This window comes from Capricornis sumatraensis, chromosome 21 (assembly GCF_032405125.1).
Source record: "Capricornis sumatraensis isolate serow.1 chromosome 21, serow.2, whole genome shotgun sequence".
NCBI lineage: Eukaryota > Metazoa > Chordata > Mammalia > Artiodactyla > Bovidae > Capricornis > Capricornis sumatraensis.
In genome coordinates, this window is record NC_091089.1 from 37,277,675 (window position 1) to 37,301,663 (window position 23,989).

The following is a 23,989-nucleotide window of genomic DNA, read 5'->3' on the forward strand; positions in this document are numbered from 1 at the left end:
AGAATATGAAAGAGACTCCTGGAATTTTGTTTTCTCTGAAGTGCTTACTATTATTATTTACCAAATGGTTTTTGTGATTTTTGCCTCAAGAGCATTTTTATATATTTTAAAAGCCCATTTCCAAGATTATTTTCAAAGCTACTTCTGGAACAAAGTATGCATGATCATCAAACACTATGCTGAGGGATCCTAAATGTGTATGTTGATTCTACACTTTTCTTGTAAAGCCCAAATACAAAAGAAGAATGTTTCTGAATGCAAGAGAGATGATCTCATCTCTCATCAAAACCATAAGATTTTCTTCCATATTCTCCTTTTTTCTAAAAAATTAAGGTATGCTGCAAGAAAACAGCACTTTGGGGCAATAAGGGAAAACAAATTATTTGAAAAGAGGAACACAGTGAGTTCACACCAAAACAGCTAAATCAGAAGACCCTAAAGGCTTAATCGGAACAATGTGGCAAATGGTCATTGTAGCAACAATGAAGAATCTATAAAATGAAAGTAGTTTTGGTTTTCCTGTTCTTTATTTTAATCATACATTATATTTATCATATTATTTTAATTTTGGAGCTGTTATATTTTCAAAGGAATTAAATTCTAAGGAATTTATAAATATTAAATTGTTAGCTCTTATTGTCAGCAGTATAAGTATGTATAAGTATGGTAATACAACACATTTTCCAACAAGCTCATGATTAAAACAAAAAAGTTTTATACAGTATTGGTATGCCCTATAACTGACGCATCAATTTAGTAAGACATGACAACTCTTTCAGACACTAAATAAATCATTAAAAAAGAACAAATACTTTTAAAACCAAACACAATCAAGAGCATGCCTTTAAAAATCTTTAATGATGACTAATTTTCTTAAAGCCCAGTTGAAACGCTTTTCTGATTCCATGAACTCTGACCCATTATTTAGAAATTTTCTCGTCTGCTAACTCACCTAGCACAGGACAATGATCTCTGTAGAAAGAACCTCCTTTGGCATCCTGGACACACTTCAGATCAGACTACAAAGAAGGGAAGAAACCAAAAAAATCACCCTTGAAAGCTTCAAGTATAGCTCAATACCTAAAATAGGCAAAAATGTTCATTCAGAACATTATCCTCAGCAGAAGTAGCTCTGGGTTAATAATCACACTAAACACTGCTTTCATAAACACCCATCAACAACTATAAACTTGATCTTCAGCTATGTCATACTTTAAGCTTTCTTTTGTAGTTCAAATTAAAATGTCTGGATCTTTACCACTGAAATATTTTCAAAAACACATGCTGGAAAATAAGAACTAAAACAAAAATCTTGTATTTAAAAAGTACATCATACATTCCATTTAAAAGATTCTTTTACCAAAAAGAGGTGAACTCATTTGATCTTTCTAATCAGTTTTATTAGATATACATGGTAGGCATTGACTCATTTTATAAAGGAAATTATCCAAAACTAGTCAGAAGGCAGAAAAGGAAAGTACCAAATCCAGTCTTTTGAGTCTGTGTCCAGATGATTTCCTATTTATATCACTTTTAGTCCTTATTTTACCATAACTTAGTTAACTTAAGTTCCTTCCCACTTAGCTTTAATAAGAAATTATTAAGTATTTATGTGAATGGGGAAGCAGTTGTGGTATAATGAAAAGTACAGAAAATGTGAAGTTAGATGAGAAACTTTGAGGGTGACTATGAAAATGCAGAACTAGATTACCTAAAAGTGCCTAACAGTACCATATATATATATATATATATACACACACACATATATATGTATAAAGTGACCAATATATACTTACTGTATTAAGAAAACGAGCTCCTTTACACACACACACACACAATCCAACTCTCTGTTAGCTACAGCCTCCTTTGCCACTGGAGTTCACATTTAATTCAATCCTAGCCAAAGAGTCATGGGTCAAACTGTTTTAATGTGATACTTTAACTTAGCAATTCCACTTCTAGGAATCTATCTTAAGAAAATATACCCATAAATGTACAAAGACATATGCACAAGGATGTATGTCACTGAAACAGTGCTTGCAACAATGAAAAACAAAAACAAAAAACCAACCCAGATACCCATCAACAGAAATTTCATAAACAATGGCATAACCATACAAGGAGTGCTACTCCACCATCAAAAAAGAATGAGAATCAACCAATATATAAATACTACTCCTTAAGCACTTGATTAATGTTTCTAGGTCAGTCATTTTCAATTATCAACAGTACACTTTAAAAATACAGGGAAAAAAAGCCTTAAAAATAATGTTAACACCTATTATACTAAATTCTCACTTTACAGATGTTCCTTCCTACTGCATACTCATGATTCAGATGGCTGTATTATGATAAAAGGAAATGACACAACAAAAAAAGAAAGATTACAATAAGGGCTATTTTTAATTTCCTTTCTTTCACCCATCCAATATTTTCATCTTTTATGGTTCTTACACTTACCATGCCCTCAAAGCCAACTCTGTACAGGTTCTTAGCACCATTATCCCAGAGAACGTAGGCTGCACTATGTGGGCTTGATGCACTCCAGTCTTGGATCTCTGTTACCTACGGGAAATTTTTGAGGGATAAAAAATCTTTAAGAAGAGAGGAGAGGCTGATTCTTTTAATTATATTTAAATCTTTAAAATTACTTCAGTTACAATCCTGTCTAACAGGATCATGAAAAACACTTACTTGCCAAATATATGTCACTTCTAACATATAACTGAATTAGAAATATTTTTTTACATTTTATTATGCCTCTCATCAACCCCACCCTCCTGCCTCTTAATAGAGGTCAGGGAAGTCCCTAAAACTACTGCTGCTGCTGCTAAGTCACTTCAGTCGTGTCCGACTCTGTGCAACCCCACAAACGGCAGCCCACCAGGCTCCCCCGTCCCTGGGATTCTCCAGGCAAGAACACTGGAGTGGGTTGCCATTTCCTTCTCCGATGCATGAAAGTGAAAAGTGAAAGTGAAGTCGATCAGTCGTGTCTGATGCTCAGCGACCCCATGGACTGCAGCCTACCAGGCTCCTCCGTCCATGGGATTTTCCAGGCAAGAGTACTGGAGTGGGGTGAACTACTGCAGAAATTTTATATTGAGACACTTAGTGATTACACTGATGGATTATCAGCAAATACATAATTCAATTCAAAATTTAAAATCTTTACTCTTAAAGGGTTCCTTCTAACAGCAGTGTATTCTTTTAAACCTGTTTTTTGATACAAAATGTAAAATCTTTGACCAAATACCCAGAACAATTCAAGATAACCCAGCTCTCTGATCAGCTGAATGCGGATGAGCACAGGCTCAAAGGCCGTGTTTAAAGAAGGCTTGAGAGATCTGGTTCCGCCAGCAGTGCCCCTCAGCTGCCCTGAAAAGCAGGCCATCCAAGCTAAAACCCCCGACTACAATGGAAATCCAGACACTACCTCCAGGCCCCACATGCCACCAGACCAGACGGATTCGTTAGAGCAGTTAACATTAAAAAAAAACAAACAAAAAAAAAACTGGAGTTGCTACTGATTTAGGGCCAAGAATCAACTACACAAAAATGACACACAGTGAGCACTGAACTTGGGGATTTTCAAGTGAAGCAGTCTACCCCCCAGACTGGGAGACTGTACATGCGCAACTCTTTTTCCATCTTGACACTTACCAACCACCCTTCATAGTTTCTCAGAATGCCAGGCTGATACTAAACGTAATTTTTAAGGTATGCCCTTAAAAACAGACTGCTATTTCAAATAAGATACATAATGACCACTTCATCTTCACCTTGTGCTAAAGAAACAATTTTGCAAGCCACATATTTTACAGTGCTTCTGTGAGATAAAATGTTTTTATGCTTAGGACTTGATTAAATACTTGAATAATATTTCAAAGCATTAGTAAGTAAGTCTATTCTTTCTAATTTTAAAATAAATTATGTTATAAAAATCTAACACAAACTTTAAAAAATAATTAAAAAATGAAATGAACATTAGACTAAGAAAAAGAAAATTACCAGTACTTTTAAAGTCCCCTGCATGCCTCTCATCAACCCCACCCTCCTGCCTCTTAATAGAGGTAACTACCATCCTGACTGCGGAGTCCATCGCTGCCATGCTGTGTTTTATGATTTTCACAACTAACCACTGCATAATCTTCAAAAGCAAGAGTTTCTAACATTCTAAAGTGAAACATGCAATTTGTAGGAAAGAAAAATAGCTTTTGATTATAATACAGTCAGAGTCTATTTCATTTATTTTTAAAAATGCAGTGCTAGATTAAATAAGCCTGTGCTTTTATGAGAGGGACAAAAAAGCATTTGATCAACTTTTAAAAAACAAATTTTGTTTAAATTGAATTCATCCTAAATTTCAAATTACTTGGAACGTAAGCAAGTTCATTACTCAAACTGTGAATCACTAAATGAAATCACTTCACTTGTTAATGTGATTCAGTTTATCAAGGAGGAAATAAAGTAGAAAGCATAAGAAAATAACTACATTAATTTCTTACTTTCAATTCTGATTAATAAGTATGTGTGGAATGGCTACTAAACCATTAGGTAGAAGGTCGCTGAGAAATTCTGTAAAGATCAAACTGACAATATCTGCACTGATTAATCGTAACACCACTAATAGGATAATCAAGACTTTACCTGCCTTCTTTATGTGTGATCTAAGTACACACACCAGTAATGAGGTACTCTTGCCAAAATAAACTTGAACCTGAATCTACTCATTTCTCTACATCTAACAAGTTTATAAGAAATACAACAGTTAGAAGAGCACATAAGAATCAATCAGAAAAATACAAAGAACTTGGTTTCCTCAACAAATAAATGGCAGTTTTTAAAACACTGATAAATTCTGAAGTTGGATGTTGGGTGCACAGGGATTTGTTATATTATGCTTTCCATTCTGGTGTAGGTTTGAAATTCTCCATAATAAAGTTTTTTAAAGGGAAGGAAATATATCTAGTGTATGTGTATGAGGCAATTAACATATATTTAAAGCATTGGTAAAATGAAAACAGTCTTGAAATACTAACACAGATAGTTAAGACCATGCGGTCACAAAGAGTCGGACACGACTGAGCAACTGAGCTGAACTGAACTGACACATTTCAATGCTATCCTTACATCATGTCTGTCAAAGCCTGCACTTGACCTGCTTATTTTTGTGTTAACACTGTTGTCACCATGCAAAAAACCATGGTATATGCAGGCATGTGATAGGCCATAGATGGGGTCAGTATTAATACAAGATCAGACCAATTTGGTATCTATCCCTTAATATGGCTCAAACTAACCATACAGTTGAGAACACATAGTAATGAGAATGGGGAATCTTGAACCTCAAGGAAAAAAAGATAAGAATATACTACCACCTTCATGTGGGTTACACTAGGTTCGTGTGGGTTACACCAGAGGACAGGGAGAGAGAAGCCAGCCATGAAGGAAAAGGGGGAATTAAAAACTTTATTCATTCACACACACAGTCAGAAAGAGTCAAGACAAAAATTATATTGCATTTCAAACATGTGCTTAAATAATGTTACCCTGAAGACTTCCTATTACATTAAGTTCCCTCACTCAGAGTCTTATGTGCAAGATGGTTTCATTTATTGTTCTTTTTGTCCTAAAACGTAACAAGTATTAAATCAACAAACCAAAAATGTAATACTGATTACTCAAAGCTTCAAAACTGCTACTCTGCATTCCACCTAAGAAGTGTCAATATAAATAATCCCGAGAAGTGTCATTTACGTGGCTTCAGGCTTTAGCAGCAACTGCTTTTGAAAAGGTGATGAAAAAGTTTTTTAACCCTCTGACCACATAATTAAGTGTGAGGAAGAATATAAAGCTAAAACACTTCTTAGAATGAAAGTATTAAAAAATTTACTTCTCGGGCACTCTTTCAAAAAACATTACTAGGACGTGTACTCCATCAAAAGGAAGAGTAACTAAGGAAGATGATGTAATGGGATACAGAAAACACAAGATCCAGCCAGGAAAGAGACAAAGGCATCCATCAGAGGAGGCTGCCAAGATGCCTGCTGGGTACCAGGTGTCAAGGGCAATCGGACTGCAGCCACGTGACTCACAGGCCAGACATGCTGAAGGCTTTCATTACCAAGATGTCCACTGCCATCATATCGCTTTATCGACCTAAGGATACACAGCCTGAGAGAGCCAGACCCAAATTCTCAACTGAACTTGGCTTATTGGACTATGTAATGATGAGGTTCCCACTTTCACCTGCATCCCCCCATTCCCTGCCACCTAAACCAGCCGAGGTTTCTCATCCCACTTCACAAAATATTCTGTTTTGCCTTATTCCTAAAACTTTGAGATGTATCATGGTACGCTTGGAAGCAAACAACACATACCCTCTGACTATATTCCTGTCCAGTGTACAGCACATGGTCCATACTTCTGCCCTTCCTGGTGTCCTGACCATGCTGAGCCCCGTGTTTTCCAGGACCTAGTTATGACCGTGTCTACTGACTACCCCAGAAAGACTCCTATGAGCTCCCAGGGATGCCGTTATCCAGAGACTGAATTCAGTTTATCTTCTCCCTAGAAGCTTTCGTCTAAAAGCACAATTCTGCTCTGTCTTTACAAAGGCTAGATTTCCGCTTGCTACTTGGTTTCTCAGAAACTTAAATCCTAAATGTTGTAATACAGAGCACTAAGTCATACAATAATAAAGACAAACAAGGGAATAATGACAGGCAAAATTAGTTACCTTGCAGGGCTTGCGGCTGGGAAAGAGTAAACAGAAGGCTTTTAAAGGTATTCATAACACTCTTTTTTAATCCACAGAATAGGAATAAAATTTACTTTTTAAAATTTCACTACTATTCTTCAAGCTTCAACATATGTTTTATACACCCCAAGTGACACAGGATTGCTGTAAATGATTGCAGAAGCTGTTTACTGAACAAAGGGAAAAGCCAAAGAGGAAAGCAGAGGGTTACACCCAGCCTGAGTTCCACTCACCAAGACCCTCTGCACTAGGACAAGGCTGTCCCTGTGCCCACCCCCCAAGGGATACCTCTGCTTTGCCACTGGCTTGCCAAGCATGCCGCCAAAGCACTCCACTCAGCCAGAGATGGTGTCTTCCCCAAACTCACACTGGTCTGTGGTCCAGTTTTGCTTCTCCTTATGGTTGCCCAGGGTGGGGGTGGGGAAGGTAGATGAGGGATAGTTAGGGAGTTTGGGATGGACATGTACACTCTGCTGTATTTCAAACAGATAACCAACAGGGACCTGCTGTAAGCATAGCACAGGGAACTCTGCTCAATGTCATGTGGTAGCCTGGATGGGAAGGGAATTTGGAGGAGAATGGATACATGTACATATATGGCTGAGTCCCTTTGCCGTCCACCTGAAACTTTCACAACATTTTTAACTGGCTATACCCCAATACAAAAAAAAAAAAAGAAAGAAAAGTGCTTCTCAAACTTTAATGTGCACCTGAGTGACTTAGGTATCTTATTAACATGAAGATTCTAATTTAGAAAGTCCAGGAGGGAGGTGACCTATTACCTAGCAAGCCTCTAACAAGCTGTCAGGTGACCCTAACGCTCCTGGTCACAGAACTTAGACTTGAATTTCTGGTTCTCCATCTCCTCTAATGAGAACACAGGTCTCGAAGAGTAAGAGCCTTGTCTTTTCTGTTTATTCCTACAACCTTCAAGCCTGGAACAGAATCCCGTACCTAGTTCAGTTCAGTTCAGTCACTCAGTCGTGTCTGACTCTTTGCGACCCCATGAATTGCAGCACACCAGGCCTCCCTGTCTATCACCAACTCTCGGAGTTCACTCAAACTCACGTCCATCGAGTCGGTGATGCCATCCAGCCATCTCATCCTCGGTCGTTCCCTTCTCCTCCTGCCCCCAGTCCCTCCCAATCAGAGTCTTTTCCAATGAGTCAACTCCTCGCATGAGGTGGCCAAAGTATTGGAGTTTCAGCTTTAGCATCAGTCCTTCCAAAGAACACTCAGGACTCATCTCTTTTAGAATGGACTGGTTGGATCTCCTTGCAGTCCTGCACCTATGTGGTCAGTAAATATTTACTAAAGTTTTTCTTAAAAAGCATTGCTTCCTTAATAAAAATAAAAGTACTTAAAAGATAAAAGACTGAAATATTTGTCTGACTTCCAAACATTAAACATTAGACCTTATCACTTAAAAATGAAATCAACACAGCAATACTCTGAATTTGGAAAACATCTTATTTGACAAATGTTTAAAAATCTTAAATTCAAAAAAATCTATACAGCACCAAGTAGTACAAGAGGCCTTCAAGTCCCTAGGAAGAATTCCTCAGATGACACAGACTTTAAAGTCATCATTCCTTAATGCTAAGAACAATATTTTACAGAAGGTAATAGTGGAACAGGGACTGATGCTGAAGTCTCAAAGGGAAATGCTATTAATTTCAGTACACCAAGCAAAACACCAAGAACACACATTCAAGATTTGAATATACATTCAGTACACCGAGCAAAACACCCAGAACACACATTTAGGACTTGAATATATATTCAGTACACCGAGCAAAACACCCAGAACACACATTCAGGATTTGAAAATATATTCAGTACACCGAGCAAAACACCCAGAACACACATTCAGGATGTGAAAACACATTCAGTACACTGAGCAAAATAGCCAGAACATACGTTCAGGATTTATTGACTGAATCAACGACTGTGTCATCAGCAAAAGCAACATGAGATCCAAAATAAGCAAAACCAACAACCCACTTACCCTGATATCTCTGGTTATCCCAACCCATTAAAGAGACTACAAAATTCCCTTCAGAGTAAATGCTGTAATTGACCCCCAGACCACTCTGCCTATGATCCCTCAGAAACGCATCTGTGAGGGAATGGAATATAAAGCAAGTAAATTCACATGAAATGTTAATAACAAGAAAGCCAAGAGCATGAGATACTGCTTAAGGAGGACTGGCCCAAAGAGGACGTTCAGAAAGGCATTCTGGACAGCAAAACGGCAATGTGAAGCCTGAAGATGGAAAAGAAAAACCTACCCACCAATCTTCTCACTGAACACCAACGTGTACAGCAGAGAGGGAACAATTGTTTTTCTTCCCAGGGGAAGAAAAAATGAAAGTTTAAGAAACTGTTATTGGCCTTAAAGAAAATGGGCCACAAAATTCAACTATAATAGTTTTAACATCTACTGAATATACAGTATTTGAGAATAACATGACGGATCAGAAACACCCTTTACCTTTCCCCTGCGTCCATTCCCCCCGTCCTGATCTTCCCACTGCCAGTCCACTCCTCGCACCACTCTGGCACCTGCAAAGATCCCTCGGGCCGTGATCTTCTTCGATTTTCTACGAGACTCTAGCAGAACCCTAAAAGAAGATTCTATTTTCAATTTTATGCAAAAATAAAATTGGTAATGGATGGCAATTTTTTTTTTTAATAAAGACCATATAAAAGGTTATTTTGAAAATATTTTTCCTTGCTCTGGTTAACACCATAACAGCAAGTAACAGGAATACTTTCCACATTCCCTAAGTTATGCTGATGAAGACACTAGTAGTTGGAATAATAACAACAGGTTATATTCACTTAGCTTTTCCTATACATAAAAACACTTAGAGAGATATAAATTCTGTTACCCACCTTAAGATAAAGGTACTATTTATTACATTACTCATTTTACAAAAAGTCCCAAAGAGGTAAGCATCAATAACTTGCCCAAGGTCACAAAAGTTAACCTGGAATGGAATCAATACATGAATCCAGTCTAACCACTGCAGAGTATCACTACAAGCCTTCACTACTTTAGAGATGGCATATACAAAACCCTACAACTGCCAAGCACACACTACAAACGAAGGCCTAAGAGCGACAGCACCACAGCAATGACAAATGGCACTTGACCTTGGGCAGAGGAAGACAATAAGGAGTGGTAGGGACTTTGGTGAGCGCCAGAGGACGCTTTGTCTAAACGGGGCAGATGCTCCTGGGCTTCAGCCAACTGCTGCCAGGAACAAATGCAGGCCCTGTGGTGACAGCCTGGGGGGGAGGGGGAGTTAGAATTCATAAACTTGATTTTTCTGTGAAATCACCTTTCACAGAAATTCACCTTTCACAGGTTTTACAAGGTAAGCAATTGTTCAAAAATTGAGAGCAAGTCAAGCAAAATACACCTGTGGCCTGGATCTGACCTACACCAAACTGTCTCTAAAGCAGTGTATACCTACAAAAGCCTACGGACCTTGAAAAAGATTCCACATGCAGCTACCTAGACAAGCATGGCTCTCCAAAGCCTTCCATCCCTTATTTTCCTACAGCCTTCTCATTCCTAAAAAATCAAAAAGAACTGGGATTTTTAAATTCTACTTTCATCTCACTATTCTATTCATTTTCAGAATGTCTTTACTATACTCCAACTTGAAAAACTGTAAGCAAAAGACAAAACTAAATAATTTGTAGAAAATGACTCAACAAATGGTAGGGCCAGGATTTGAACCAGGACAGTATGACACAAAAATCCATCTTTCTATTACTTCTGTTGCTTCCCTTCACCGACTTGACTCTTGTTTCTCTGCATTAGTCATAGCTCCCCGAGAATATGCCATCAGTGAAAACTCTGCACCCACTCACACTCAACACTCCTCTCTTTGCACCTAAAACACTTTTTATGTATCTCTATATACAGTCTGAAACATCACATGATAATCACTGCTGATCAAACAATCCCTTAACCTGTAAACTGCTTTAAGAATATCATGCCCTATTTATCTTCAGATTTACCCAAGTACAGTCTTAAAGCTCTATAGTCTGAATAAATGTCTCTTGATTCCATAACTGTGCCCTAGCGTTCACAGGATAGAATGCATACGGAGAAAACCATCAGCCTTCCTTGGGCCACCCTTGCACATCCCAACACTGAGCAGGGCCACGTCTCTATACAAGAACAAACAGCCCCGATTATCCTGCAGAAACACACATAGCTCCGTCTGTACTAGTTCTCTTCTTGTGATGTGGTAGCCCTGGTCCTCATTTAGCCTGGTATCTGCTATTTCCTACTAAACCACCTGTCAGAAGCTATTTCCTAATCCTATTTTTAAGGTTGAATGGTACCAAAAAATGTAACAGATACAAAGAATTGCAATTGGAAAAAAAAAAAATTGATTCCCATACCGCTCACTCCCTGGTGTGGTAATTCTATAAAAGCGATGCCTTAAATGATGTTTATCTCCATGATAACAAACGGTGCACAAGTCATAATTTGTACACTCTGCACACTTCCACCGAATGCCAATGATTGGCTGCTGGCGGCAGGTATCACACATGGTTCCATCGTGCTTGATGCCTGTTAAAACAGAGATGCATGCTGACATTAATTTCAAGTATGGTTTATTTGAACAGTATTCCCTGAGGGAAAAAATAGGAACACAGCATTTTACAAAATAGCTCAATAAAGCAAGAAACAATATTTCAAATGAACCATATACAGTTTCAAGATAACAGACAGCAAATATTCTAAAGAGTACAAATTACAGACTAAACCTTTTCTATTCCTTCTTTTTTCATTAGTAAGAACACTTCTCAGTAGCACTTTCCTTGCTCTCATCCAAACCTGAAACTTAGGTTCAATGCAGAGAGAGAAGGAAAAATCCTTTATCATCAAGGAGGTGTTTCAGACTTCAAACACACAAAACACTTTTTGAGGAACACGAACCTATTCTCCAGGTAAAAATTCCAAAGAAGAAGACAGTTTCTCATAATATCAGAAACAAACTGTCAATTAACTTAAGCTTTTATCCCTAGGTATTGACAACTTTTTGTTTCCCCGTTTAATGGGAAATAACATAGCTGAGTTTGTTGTTGTTTTTTTCTTAAGGAAAAAGAAGTAATAAATGCTAGAAAAAGAAAACAAACAATCTCCACAAAAAATACCACTACAAATTAGTGAAGAAACTGACACTGTATGGTAATAAGATGAGGGAATAATGCTCCTTTACTATTCTGTTACATAAGATCGCTTGTTCAATGTGCGGCCTGTGAACATCAGTGTCACTACTTCACAACATGCTGTATGGTCACGCCCGAAGCTGACACCCTCCTACATCAAATTCTGGCTCTGTCAATAGCTTTCTGTGTAGACAAAAGTCATTTTAACTAAAATATTTACATGTAAAACTACAGTATTTATTTCAAAATACACAGCGGAGAGGGAGGGGAAGTACGCTGAGTTGAGATGAAACAAGACTGCTCATTTGAAGTTGGGTAACAGTTAACACAGGGGTTCATTATACTTTCGGTTCTGTATAAATTTAGAAAATTTTCCAATAATTAAATAAAAAGTGAGCCCTATTAGTTCTCAGAACTAATAGGAGGAAGTGATATGATCTTTAAAGGAAAGGTATGTTCTAAGAATAAAATGAGAATGTGCAGAATATGCAAGAACTCTAATATAAAAGTAGTACTGCTGTAACTAAACAAGAACTAATACACTACTGCTACTTCCGGAAAAGAGAAAAACCCTATTTAACTCACGTCTATATCCAAGTTTAAAATCTCTATAAGGATGGTAACCAGATTCTAAATTAAGTGCCTAAGCTGAGATGGTTAAGACGTAAAAAGGAGGGAGTGATGGGGTGGGGAGAAATGAACACTGGAAGGAATGAGCCCTCACTAGGGAACCGAACTAGCCACCACCACTCTGAACTCGGCCTACCCAGTCTCTGAGAAATCAATTCCTGCTGTTTACAAATCCCCCAGTCTGTGGTAGATTGCTGTGGCAGCCCAAGCAGACCAGGACAATATGGAGAGAGAGACTGTGAAGCTGAAGTGGTGTAACAGAGGTACACACACTTAGAAAGGCATCAGAGCAAAAAGGCAAACACGAGGAATTAGACTGCACTTAACCTTAACAGAGATATATTAAATGCACTAGTCAACCAATTCTAACTTAGTGATCAAAGCTGTCATATATCCTTGGCAAATACAGCAATACTTTATACAAAAATTAAAGAACAAATTTCTCAATTTCCCAGAGACTACATATGGAGAATAATCAATTAATTCCTGTGTGGATGACCTTCACTTTAGCAAATTACCCACCCTCTCCATTCACTAATTACTATTTTATCTCTGGTTTTTCCCCAAAGCTTACAGCTTCCCTGAGCTGTACCTATCCCCTGGGTTCCTTTCATTGTGTTCACTCCACGATAGCAACAGAGGGCACACCTGCCATTCGAGACAGACCTACTCAAGGGTAGCTCATCCGGCCCTTCCCATTCTAGCCTAAGGCTAATTAATTCTGACTGCTTCAATCATGGAAGTGATCATCTGCCACAGGCCCAAAGGAGATTAGACTCCAGCTTAACAGACTGTAAACTAAAATTAAAAACCAAATTTATGGCTGCACAACTGAGAGCTACCAGCATTCACTGGTACTGCATGCTTTAGTGTTTTTAGAATATAAATCAGAAAGCCAAATGCAATTTACATCTATTCTTCCTTTTGGGGTGTATAAATGAGTACAGAGAAAAGGATTTGTTTGGTGTTTTTCAATCATATGAGGAGGGTTTTTTTGTGTGTGTTTTTTTTTTCCTAAGTAGCAAGGAATCCATAATCTGGCTAATCACAAGGGTTACTAAGAATCTGCTATATTTTTATTTAAACCTTTCCTTAAAGTGTTCATTTTGAAAACATAATTTTGTAGATATTCTTGTAATTATCTCCCAACACAAATAGCAAAAGTCTACAGAGTTAAGAAAGAAATTATCCTGGCTCACATTAAGATTTTAAGGTAAATTCTAAAACTTATCAACAGACAAAGACTTTGAACAACTGTCATATCTGATGCAAGGCTACTAAAGTGAATTTTCATAAAAATCGGCACTTTTAATAAGAAATGGCAAAAATCACAATATGAGCAGTTTTTTAACTCATCGATTTTAATACTGAAATACAGATATACACCTGCTTTATTTAAGATTTTATATCAGTTACATTCCTGGAAAACTGAGTGTATACTTAAAATGGAGGAAGGGTGTGGCAGGTTATTTTCTAAAGAAAATCTCACTATATCCACCCTAAGTGCTCCTCTGACAACAGGACAATGAATGACAAGTGACCATCAACAGGCAGGTCTGTTCCCCTCCCCCCTGAACCAGAGGGGACATTTGCCTTGGTTAACAGAAGGTGGCGAAAGTGACACTGTAGGATTTCTATGCCATTTGTCTGTCCATGTGTCTCTCTCCTCCTTTCAAGATTCATGCCACCCACCACCCCCAGCCCGCCATGCCTTGGGAGCTCTCTCATAGTAAGTCTGGCTACCTGAAGCTGCCACAGAGAGACCATTCGGAGAAGCCACAGAGAGGTGGAAAGACATGCCCAAGGAAGCCTGGCTGGGCCAGCCCCTCCACTGTTGACTCTTCTCACTAAAGCCCCAGACACTGGCGGAACAGAGGCAAGCCATTCCCCACTAAGCCTCGAGCATACAAGTATTATCCACAACACAAAGTTTTGGGATATTTGTTATGCAACCATTGCAACTAAAACAAAGCAAGTTAAAAATAAGATACAATCTTTGTTAAATTATAGTTCTCTGCAGTACAGTGTAGGAAAAATAAGGATAATGAGCTAAATATGAAAAAAGGAAATCATAAAAGTGCTAGAAAAAATAGTTGAACAGCATCTTTTATAATCTTAAGTCTAAGCATGACACAAAATGTAGAAGTCACACACATACCCATGTGAGCACACCGGAACAGAAAGTGTACAAACAGAGAAAACCAAGCCACTCCTCCCAACTGCACACAGTGGGTCGAGGCAGCACAGATGAGGAAGGGGAGGGCACTTCCACATTTGTTTGCTGTTTGCACACTTTTGAATTATTTAGTTTTTTGGTTTTTTAAATCGTTTAATTGGTAGATAATTACTTTACAATATTGTGGTGATTTCTGCCATACACCGATTATGAATAAGCCATGGGTGTACATGGGTCCCCCATCCTGAACCACCCTCCCACCTCCCTCCCCAACCCAATCCCTCTGGGTTGTCTCAGCAGACCGGCTTTGAGTGCCCTGCTTCTTGCATCGAACTTGCTATTCTCTCAAATCATCCCACATAAGATGATTGTGCCTTCTCCCACATAGTCCAGAAGTCTGTTCTTTACATCAGTGTCTCTTTTGCTGCCTTGCATGTAGGGTCATCATTACCATCTTTATAAATTCCATATATATGCATGAATATATTGTATTGGTGTTTCTTTGACTTGCTTCACTTCGTATAATAGAGGCTCGTTTCATCCACTCATTCGAACTGACTCAGCCCCATGCATTCCTTTTTACAGCTGAGTAACAGGCCATAGCGTGTATGTGCCACAACTTCCTTATCCATTCATCTGCCAATGGACATCTAGGTTGCTTCCATGTCATAGATACTGTAAACAGTGCAGCAATGTACATTGGGTACAGGTGTGTCTCAATTCTGGTTTCCTCGGTGTCTATGCCTAGCACTGGGATTTCTGGGTCGTATGGCAGTTCTATTTCTAGTTTTTTAAGGCATCTCCACACTGTTCTCCATAGTGGCTAAACCAGTTTGCATTCCCACCAACAGTGTAAAAGGGTTCCTTTTCTCCACACCCTCTCCAGCATTTACTGTTTGTAGACTTTTTGATGGTGGCCATTCTGACCAGCGTAAGATGATACCTCATTGGGGTTTTGATTTGAATTTCTCTAATAATGAGCTATACTGACCATCTTTTCATGTGTTTATTAACCATCTGTAGGTCTTTTTTGGAGAAATGTCTGTTTATTATAATTTCATAACTTAAAAAAGGAAGTACAAGAGATACCAACTTTATCTTCCTGAATCAGCACATATTACAAATAACACATCTGTGTATGTGAAGATGGTGTCAAGATAGCCAGTCAGATGGATACTGTTGAGAGGGAAACATAAATTGATACAATCTCTACACAGAAGGTACCTACAAAATGTTTTAAATGCTTTATAAGATTTTGACCCCCACCTTCAAAATTTTAAAAAGGTACACCCCATGATACTAAATTTTTTGTAGTGAATAAAAATTTAACATAACTGATGTTGAAAATATGAGACTATTTATGTATAAACTAAGGTAATCCATAATGGAAAATTCTCTGCGGTTATTAAACTACATTGCAGAAGAAACATTACTGAGATGGTAAACAATATTACTATTTTATAAAGTAGTTTGCTAAGAATTACAATATAGCACTTTGGTAAATAAATTACATTATATGTATCACACATGTGCACAGAAAAATTAGAAAGACAACCCCCAAAATGTGCTTGATGGGATTCATTCCCCTTTGTGGTTTTTCAAGTTTTCTACACTCAGTGTATGTTAATTCTAGGAAGCAGCTGGGTAAGAAGGGGCATTTAATATGCAGCATAAGCATCAGAAATGCTGGTATATGTCCCTTACAATTAAAATAAAAGCTGAAAATAAAAATACAAGGAACTCCAATGATTTATAGTAACTAATTTTCAAATTGTTACATTAGCAATGTGGTACATAACTACAACTCAAAGTTTTTTTCTTTTAACCCATAGCCTAACCTAGTTATTCCATGCTTATGAAAATAAAATGCATACCTAACACGTACACTCCTTAATCTGTCTTAACAAAGGAAAACACCGGGACCCAAAACTTCATAATATCAAAGAGCAGTAACAGTAAATGTCCACACAATAGTAACATTTCTGAACAAGGTCTAAGATAGGTCTCCTATGCCATCACAAAAAGCCAAGCATACTAAACAAACTGGCCCAATACACACTGAGAGGCACATCCTAAACTATTGGTCCAGCTCTTCAAAGGAGTGCGGATTGATGAGAGCCAAAGGGAAAATGTATCCCCACCTGACCAAAAAAATACAAGTCCAGGTTTCAGCTAGTCCCCTATTTACATATTTTTCATCTCTAAGTGCATTTTCCACACAGTACAATGATAACATTCATCAGCTCATAATCTGAGTACACGCTTTCTTTAAATGGAACCATTTAAACACACAATGATAACTGGTTAAAACCAAAAAACCCTCCTACAATTCATGGTTTTAAGAATACGTCAAGAAAACCATTAAGCACATCCAAATCCTTTCTTGGTTCCCACAGTTCAAATGCCAACAATGTTACTGAACAGCTGTGAAACAGACCAATGCTGAGAGCTGGACAAAGTCAACAAAGCAGCTGCTCCAACACCAAAATGAGCAGGCGAGAATTTTTAATGACAATGCAATGAATTGACTTTAAAACAAAAGTTGATATTTAAAGAAAACATTAAAAAGGAGAAAGAGCCTTAAACGAACAAGGCCAACATTTCATTAACCTCTTACTTTGGTAGTTCTTTTGTTTGCCCTTACTTCATCCACCCAATTCATTCTCACCTAAAACTGTTCTCTTCCATTCAAAACCTGGCAAGAGTTATTCCTTAAAATTTCCCTTTCTTGAAATTTAATTCCTTAACTAAACCCATTAGTGCTTTTTCTCCTTATAGAATACCATATCACCCTAGAGAGTAATGCTCTTTCCCTTTGCTAAGCTTTATGAAAACATCTGCCACTGTTAAATGAACCACCTGATGATAGCTTTTGACTCATTCTAATACTTAAATGACCATCTGCTCTACATTTAATGACATCTCGCCTAAATTCAATAACTTAGAGAATTTACATAGCTTAAGTCTTTCTGTTGGCTAATTTTATGAGAACGGTAAAACATGCTAATTGAAATCAATAACCACAAGTTCTTAAAAGAGGCAAGGAAAACAATTCAAATCCACAAAGCATTGATTTATCTAAGTAAACTGCTAAATTTCTAGAGAGAAAAGATGATCGAAAGAGAGGTTTCCCACTATAAGCAGTTCATTATGTGAAGCAAAAGTAAATAATATAAATGTTCATTAACAAGAGAGTGCAGACATATATTAGATAAATAATGGAGTATCTAAAATGAATTTTTAAGAGCCACACAATTCGCCATGGATGAACTCTTCAACCATAATGCTCCATTTTAAAATTATATAAGAATACAAAACTGTTGATTGTTTACAGATAGATACAACATAGCATAAATGTAAAGACATCCATAGGAACTTCTAATTTCTACATAGTGGTAGCAGAATTTCTACATAGTGGTTACTTTAGGAGAGGAAGGGAATGAAATTGGGAAGAAGTACAGTGTTTCAAACATCAGAAGTGCTTTATTTGTAGATAGGTGCACAGGTATTTATTAATCACTCATGTACATGTATATCTTAAATATATGTAATAAACTTTTAAAATAAAAGATAAGCATTCCTAGTAGACTAGTACAGTGCCTAGTTAACCCTCTACCTTTTCGCCCTAATTAAAAGATTTCACCTAACAGTAAAAAGTAATTTACAAGTCATCAACCAGTGTTTAAACGCAATTACTTATTGTCGCGTAACTATTTGCTGAGGTCATTCAACTAACCAGAAATTCCTATTTCTGATTTATGGATTCACTCAATTTTAACCCCAAATCAATGTGACAAAAAGTTTACAGAGATTAAAGAGGGTTAACCAACTAGAATATGCATCTTATCCTCCCTGAACCATCAAAGTACTTATTGTTTAGAAACTGACTGAAGTGTAATTAAAATTCCTAATGAGGGTGAGGCCTTTGTGACCTGCCAGCTGCTTGGTATACTCCACATTCCTTACTCTTGAGAAACAGTAAATTAGTGAAAATAAGATTATTATTAATACTAACTACTACTTAAATCAGTACACCAAGCTAGGTGCTTCACATGTATCACATAACCTTCCTAACAATATTAAAAGGTAGGCATTATTATTCTCATTTATAGATGAAGAAATTGAGGATATGTGGGCTCAAATTCAAACCATGTGAGTCTGATTACAAAGCCTGGCTTCTTATGCTCTTGACTCTGCTGCTGCTGCTAAGTCGCTTCAGTCGTGTCCGACTCTGTGCGACCCCATAGACGGCAGCCCACCAGGCTCCCCCGTCCCTGGGATTCTCCAGGCAAGAACACTGGAGTGGGTTGCCAAGCCCTTCTCCAGGGGATCTTCCTCATCCAGGAACTGAACTCTTGTCACTGAGGTCTCCTGCATTGGCAGGCAGGTTCTGTATCACTAGTGCTCCCTGGAAAAATGAAAAAATTATCTATTTCTTAGTTAATTTCAATAGTGCAGTAAAGTGAAACACGATCGACTTCCAACCAACTCTTATTTTGAGTTAAGGAGATGTCTTTGAATGCATCTCACTCAAAATCTATGATTCTCTCATCTTTTCTGTTGGCCAAGTTAGTCTCTCATCTATTTTTTCTATTCTACTTTATGAAAAGCTTGCATAACAATCATGCCTCACACAATTCAAACCAAAGAAACAAGGTGTCAAACTAGACACATAACTAGCAATTTCAGTAATATATTTGCTATTTTTAGCACTTGTTACACAAGAGTAGAAAATGAAATCAAACAAAAATGAGAACTTTATCCACTTTTTTCCCTCCTAACAGATAAAACTTCATTATTTCATTTTAGAAGCAAAACATCTATGTATCTTGACCTACTCCAACTTCATTTGACAGGTGAAGAATTAAAGTTTAAAGAGATTAATGTTATAAAGTATGGGGGGTGGGGGGAACTGACAAGCCTGGATGTGAACCTCAACCATCAACCAATTACTTATGAAATCTTGGGCACACTTGTTCATTTCCCATAGCTTGTTTTCTTATCAGTAAAATGAAGGCAATCAAATAACACTTTTATCAGGACTAAATGAGATAAAGTACGTAAAAAGCTTGGCATAGTTTCTGATACATGATACGAGTCCGGTAAATGTCTGTTCCTCTAGTTAACAAGTCCACATGAGGAAACAGAGAATGAACAAACACTTTAACTTTCCTACTAACCCAGTGCATTGTCCACTACTCCACGAAGAGAGGCTGGGAAAGGGAAGTAAGCAAGGCACCATAATGTAAAACATCACAATCCCAAGCTTTCATGATTTATTATCACTACTAGCCCTACAAAACTCCCTATATCAGAAATTTCCACCCCATTTCTTGCTTTTTTAGGAACGAAATTATCAAGGCGATAAACCCACCCCTGGGAGAAAGCCATATACTCTTATCATGAGTATGCAAAGAGAATATAAACTAACCCTAACCACAGCAAGCATCTACTGAAGTAAATATGCTCCCAAAGTCACTCCAAGCCAGAAGTGAGTGTCTGGACTACCTGCTACATTCCATTATCTCCTCCATTAGTTTAAACACCACTTTATCTTAGTTGTGTTCTACAAGTTCAGTTAAAAGCCAGTTGTTTAGAATTCAGGATCATTTTCCCTCAGAAATGAACTTGTAAAGATAACTTAGATACCAGACTATTTCATAAGAACCTATTTACACAGAGCTAATCTATGGGGAAAAGATCAAATTATTTCTGTGTTCCTAGTTCGGTCTGAGGAGGTGGTATATTGTAATGCAAACATCCCAGTTTAAAAGGGGGTAGGGGGCAAGCTAAACTGGCCATGGGGACATCTGAAAGTATATGAGCAAAGAATGAGGAACGTTCTAAAAGAGCCATTTTCCCACAGATACTTAACATGCATAAACTCTTGTCCAGTAACTCAGTACAACAGTTTGCAAAGTGAGGTACATGACCCAGGAAATACAGAAGAATGTGCTTTGAAATCGAAGAGATACACTCACAATCTCTTATCTATTCCAAAATACCAAAACTCTCAAATTTTTTGTAAATGAGCAGCAAACTGAGTGGTAAACCCTGATCTGAATGAACAAAAGACTAAGTTGTTGTTTTGTCAGTCACTCACTCAGTTGTGTCCAACTCTTTACGACCCCATGGACTCCAGCATGCCAGGCTTCCCTGTCCTTCACCATCTTCCGGAGCTTGCTCAAATTCACGTCTGTTGAATCAGTGATGCCATCTAATCATCTCATCCTCTGTCGTCCCCTTTGTCCTCCTGCCTTCAATCTTTCTCAACATCATGGTCTTTTCCAATGAGTCGGCTCTTCACATCAGGTGACCAAGGTATTGGAGCTTCTGCTTCAGCATCAGTCCTTCCAATGAATATTCAGGAAAAACCAGTAGCTTTGACTATATAGACCTTTGTCAGCAAAGTGATGTCTTTGATTTTCAATATGCTGTCTAGGTTTGTCATAGCTTTCCTTCCGAGGAGCATCTTTTAATTTCATGGCTGCAGTCACCATCCACAGCGATTTTGGAGCCCAAGAAAAGAAAATCTGCCACTGTTTTCACTTTTTCCCCTTCTATTTGCCATGTAATGATGGGACCAGAAGCCATGATCTTAGTTTCCTGAATGCTGAGTTTTAAGCCAGCTTTTTCACGCTCCTCTTCCAACCTCATCAAGAGGCTCTTAAGTCCCTCTTCACTTTCTGCCATTTGAGTCACATCATCTGCATATCTGAGGTTGTTGAAATTTCTCCCAGCAATCTTGATTTCCAGCTTGTGATTCATCCAGCCCAGCATTCTGCATGATGTACTTTGCATATAAGTTAAATAAGCAGGGTGACAATATACAGACTTGATGTACTCCTTTTCCCAATTTTGAACCAATCCATTGTTCCATGTACGGTTCTAACTGTTGTTTCTTGAACCACATACAGGTTTCTCAGGAGGCAGGTAAGGTGGTCTGATATTTGCATCTCTTAAGAATTTTCCACAGTTTGTCACGATCCACACAGTCAAAGGCTTCAGCGTATTCAGTGAAGCAGATGTTTTTCCCTTAGTATAAGTATTCATATGCTTTCTGCAGAAATACTGGTGTATCTGATATGACAGGTGCTGCTCTAGGCCTGGAAGTGGGAGATATGTACTCTGTGGAATACCATATTACAGCTCTGAAATCCAAAAGCTTATAAACTCAGTCCCAAGCATTCTGAATAAAGGGTACGGACTTCCATTAAAACTTTCACATTTACTATTTTTTCTAAACACCAAAGAATGAAATTAGGTTAGTAACTATACATTACTCAGGTGATACTAGAACCCTCAGTGGGTCACTAAAAAAAATCATACAACACACACAAGGTGTACTGAGGATGGGTGGGAGTTTGACAGCTGAGGGTCTAACAATGTTGCTCACTTCTGGCACACTAAGACATAGGCAGACTTGCAGAATACATCTTAATAATATAAAACAACATGTTGATTATCTTGAGATAAAGTGCTTAAGAGTCAAAATCAAAAATAAGTTTCTTTTTTTCCTACAAAATAAGAGTATTTCCAAATTGCACACCTTTTCTAGAATGAAAAGTGGTTGCTAACAGTATGCTCCCTAGAAGATACATATATTTTCTAATTATACCATTTAATCTGTCCCTCCAGGTAAAGGTGATGTCTGACAAGAAATAAGAAAATCAATGCAGTCCAAAGGGAACTAGAGTAAGCAAGGTGAAAAGTGACATCTGAAGATACTTCCCTCTTATGTGGTCTTTAATGCTGAAACACTGTGTGTCACCAATAAACTCTAATATCTGCATCCATAAAAGAAAATCACTTTTATTTCATCTTAAATTCAGTGGATTCTGAATTCATTTATTCAAAATATAAAAGTGAAACACCTTCTAATTCATTTGTAAGAAATGATCAGGACCAGAAAAGATGGAAAACTACCAGCTAAATTTCAATAAAAATGTTTACTTGACTGGTAAATGAAATAGAAACATAAGACTGAGTTAGGTAAACACACTGCATTAATCAGGGTCCAGTCAGCAGACAGGAAACCACACCAATTCACCACTTCTAAAAATGGGAAAACAATGAAAAAACAGGATTATTTAAACGTAAGAGGCTTAAAGGAGGGGTGCCATACTGCTGGATTACATGTTACACGTGGAATACACATATAGAAAAACCATTAATGTCCAACAACAGTGTTATATTAAATTAATCAACCAACCATATCCAGACTAGAACAATTTACCTCAATTTTCTAGTCAACTTTCCCTCAGGAAAAGTAGTACAAATGGTGATCATTTTTGAACTACTATAAACAGAAGAGAGGATGATGGGGAAAAGCAATGAATTAACTGAGTTTTCATTCCTATAATCTGCCATTCACCAGCTTTGGAACTGAACAAGTTTCTTCATCTCTCCAAGCCTGAGTTTGTTTTTATCTGTGTTAGGAATCCAACTGCACATCTAATGAGTTCAAAGCTCTTTGAGAAGAGTGATTTATTCAGAAAATACTCATCCAGAGCTATGGTTTTGCTAGAAAATGGAGATACAAGGAACAAACACACACACACACACTCCTTTCCCTCCAACTAATAATCTCATGCAAAAGACAATTACAACCAGCATCCCTGTAGCAGCAGAAAGGAGCACAGGGTACTCTGCAATCACACTGTCTAGCAATTAAAGGTGGAGGAGAGAACCTGTGGGAGGCTACCTGGAGACACATCCAAAAAGAAATATCTAATCTAACCACAGAGATAAGCCTGTAGTTTGGTGGCTCTGTTGGTAAAGAATCCGCCTATAATGCAAGAGACCTGGGTTTGATTCTGGAGAAGGAAACGGCAACCCACTCCAGTATTCTTGCCTAGGGAAATCTCACGGACACAGGAGCCTGGCAAGCTACACAGTCCGTGGGGTTGCAAGAGTTGGATACAACTCAGGAACTAAACCATCACCATATATTAAGACAGCATTACAGGGGACTTCCCTGGTGGTCCAGTGGCTAAGACTCTGTGCTCCCAATGCAGGGAGCCTGGGGTCAATCCCTAGTCAGGGAACCAGACCCCACAGGCTGCAATTCAAGAGTTTGCCTGCCACAACTAGGGCTTCCCTGGTGGCTCAGACAGTAAAGAATCCGCCTGCCATGCAGGAGACCTGGGTTTGATCCCTGGGTTAGGAAGATCCCCTGGAGGAGGGCATGGCAACCCACTCTAGTATTCTTGCTTGGAGAATCC

General features: G+C 38.0%; 1 protein-coding gene across 1 annotated transcript in view; it reads right to left on the minus strand.

Moving 5' to 3' along the window:
* The window catches only part of MIB1 (MIB E3 ubiquitin protein ligase 1), an 88,877-nt gene that overhangs the window by 60,466 nt on the left and 4,422 nt on the right, over positions 1-23,989 (minus strand). Inside the window, exons 2-5 of the mRNA XM_068993693.1 lie at positions 11,186-11,357; positions 9,255-9,384; positions 2,461-2,565; positions 953-1,019 (exon numbers count right to left, since the gene is read on the minus strand). Of these exons, the coding sequence (XP_068849794.1) occupies positions 953-1,019; positions 2,461-2,565; positions 9,255-9,384; positions 11,186-11,357 (474 nt within the window). The remainder of the gene's footprint in view (positions 1-952; positions 1,020-2,460; positions 2,566-9,254; positions 9,385-11,185; positions 11,358-23,989) is intronic.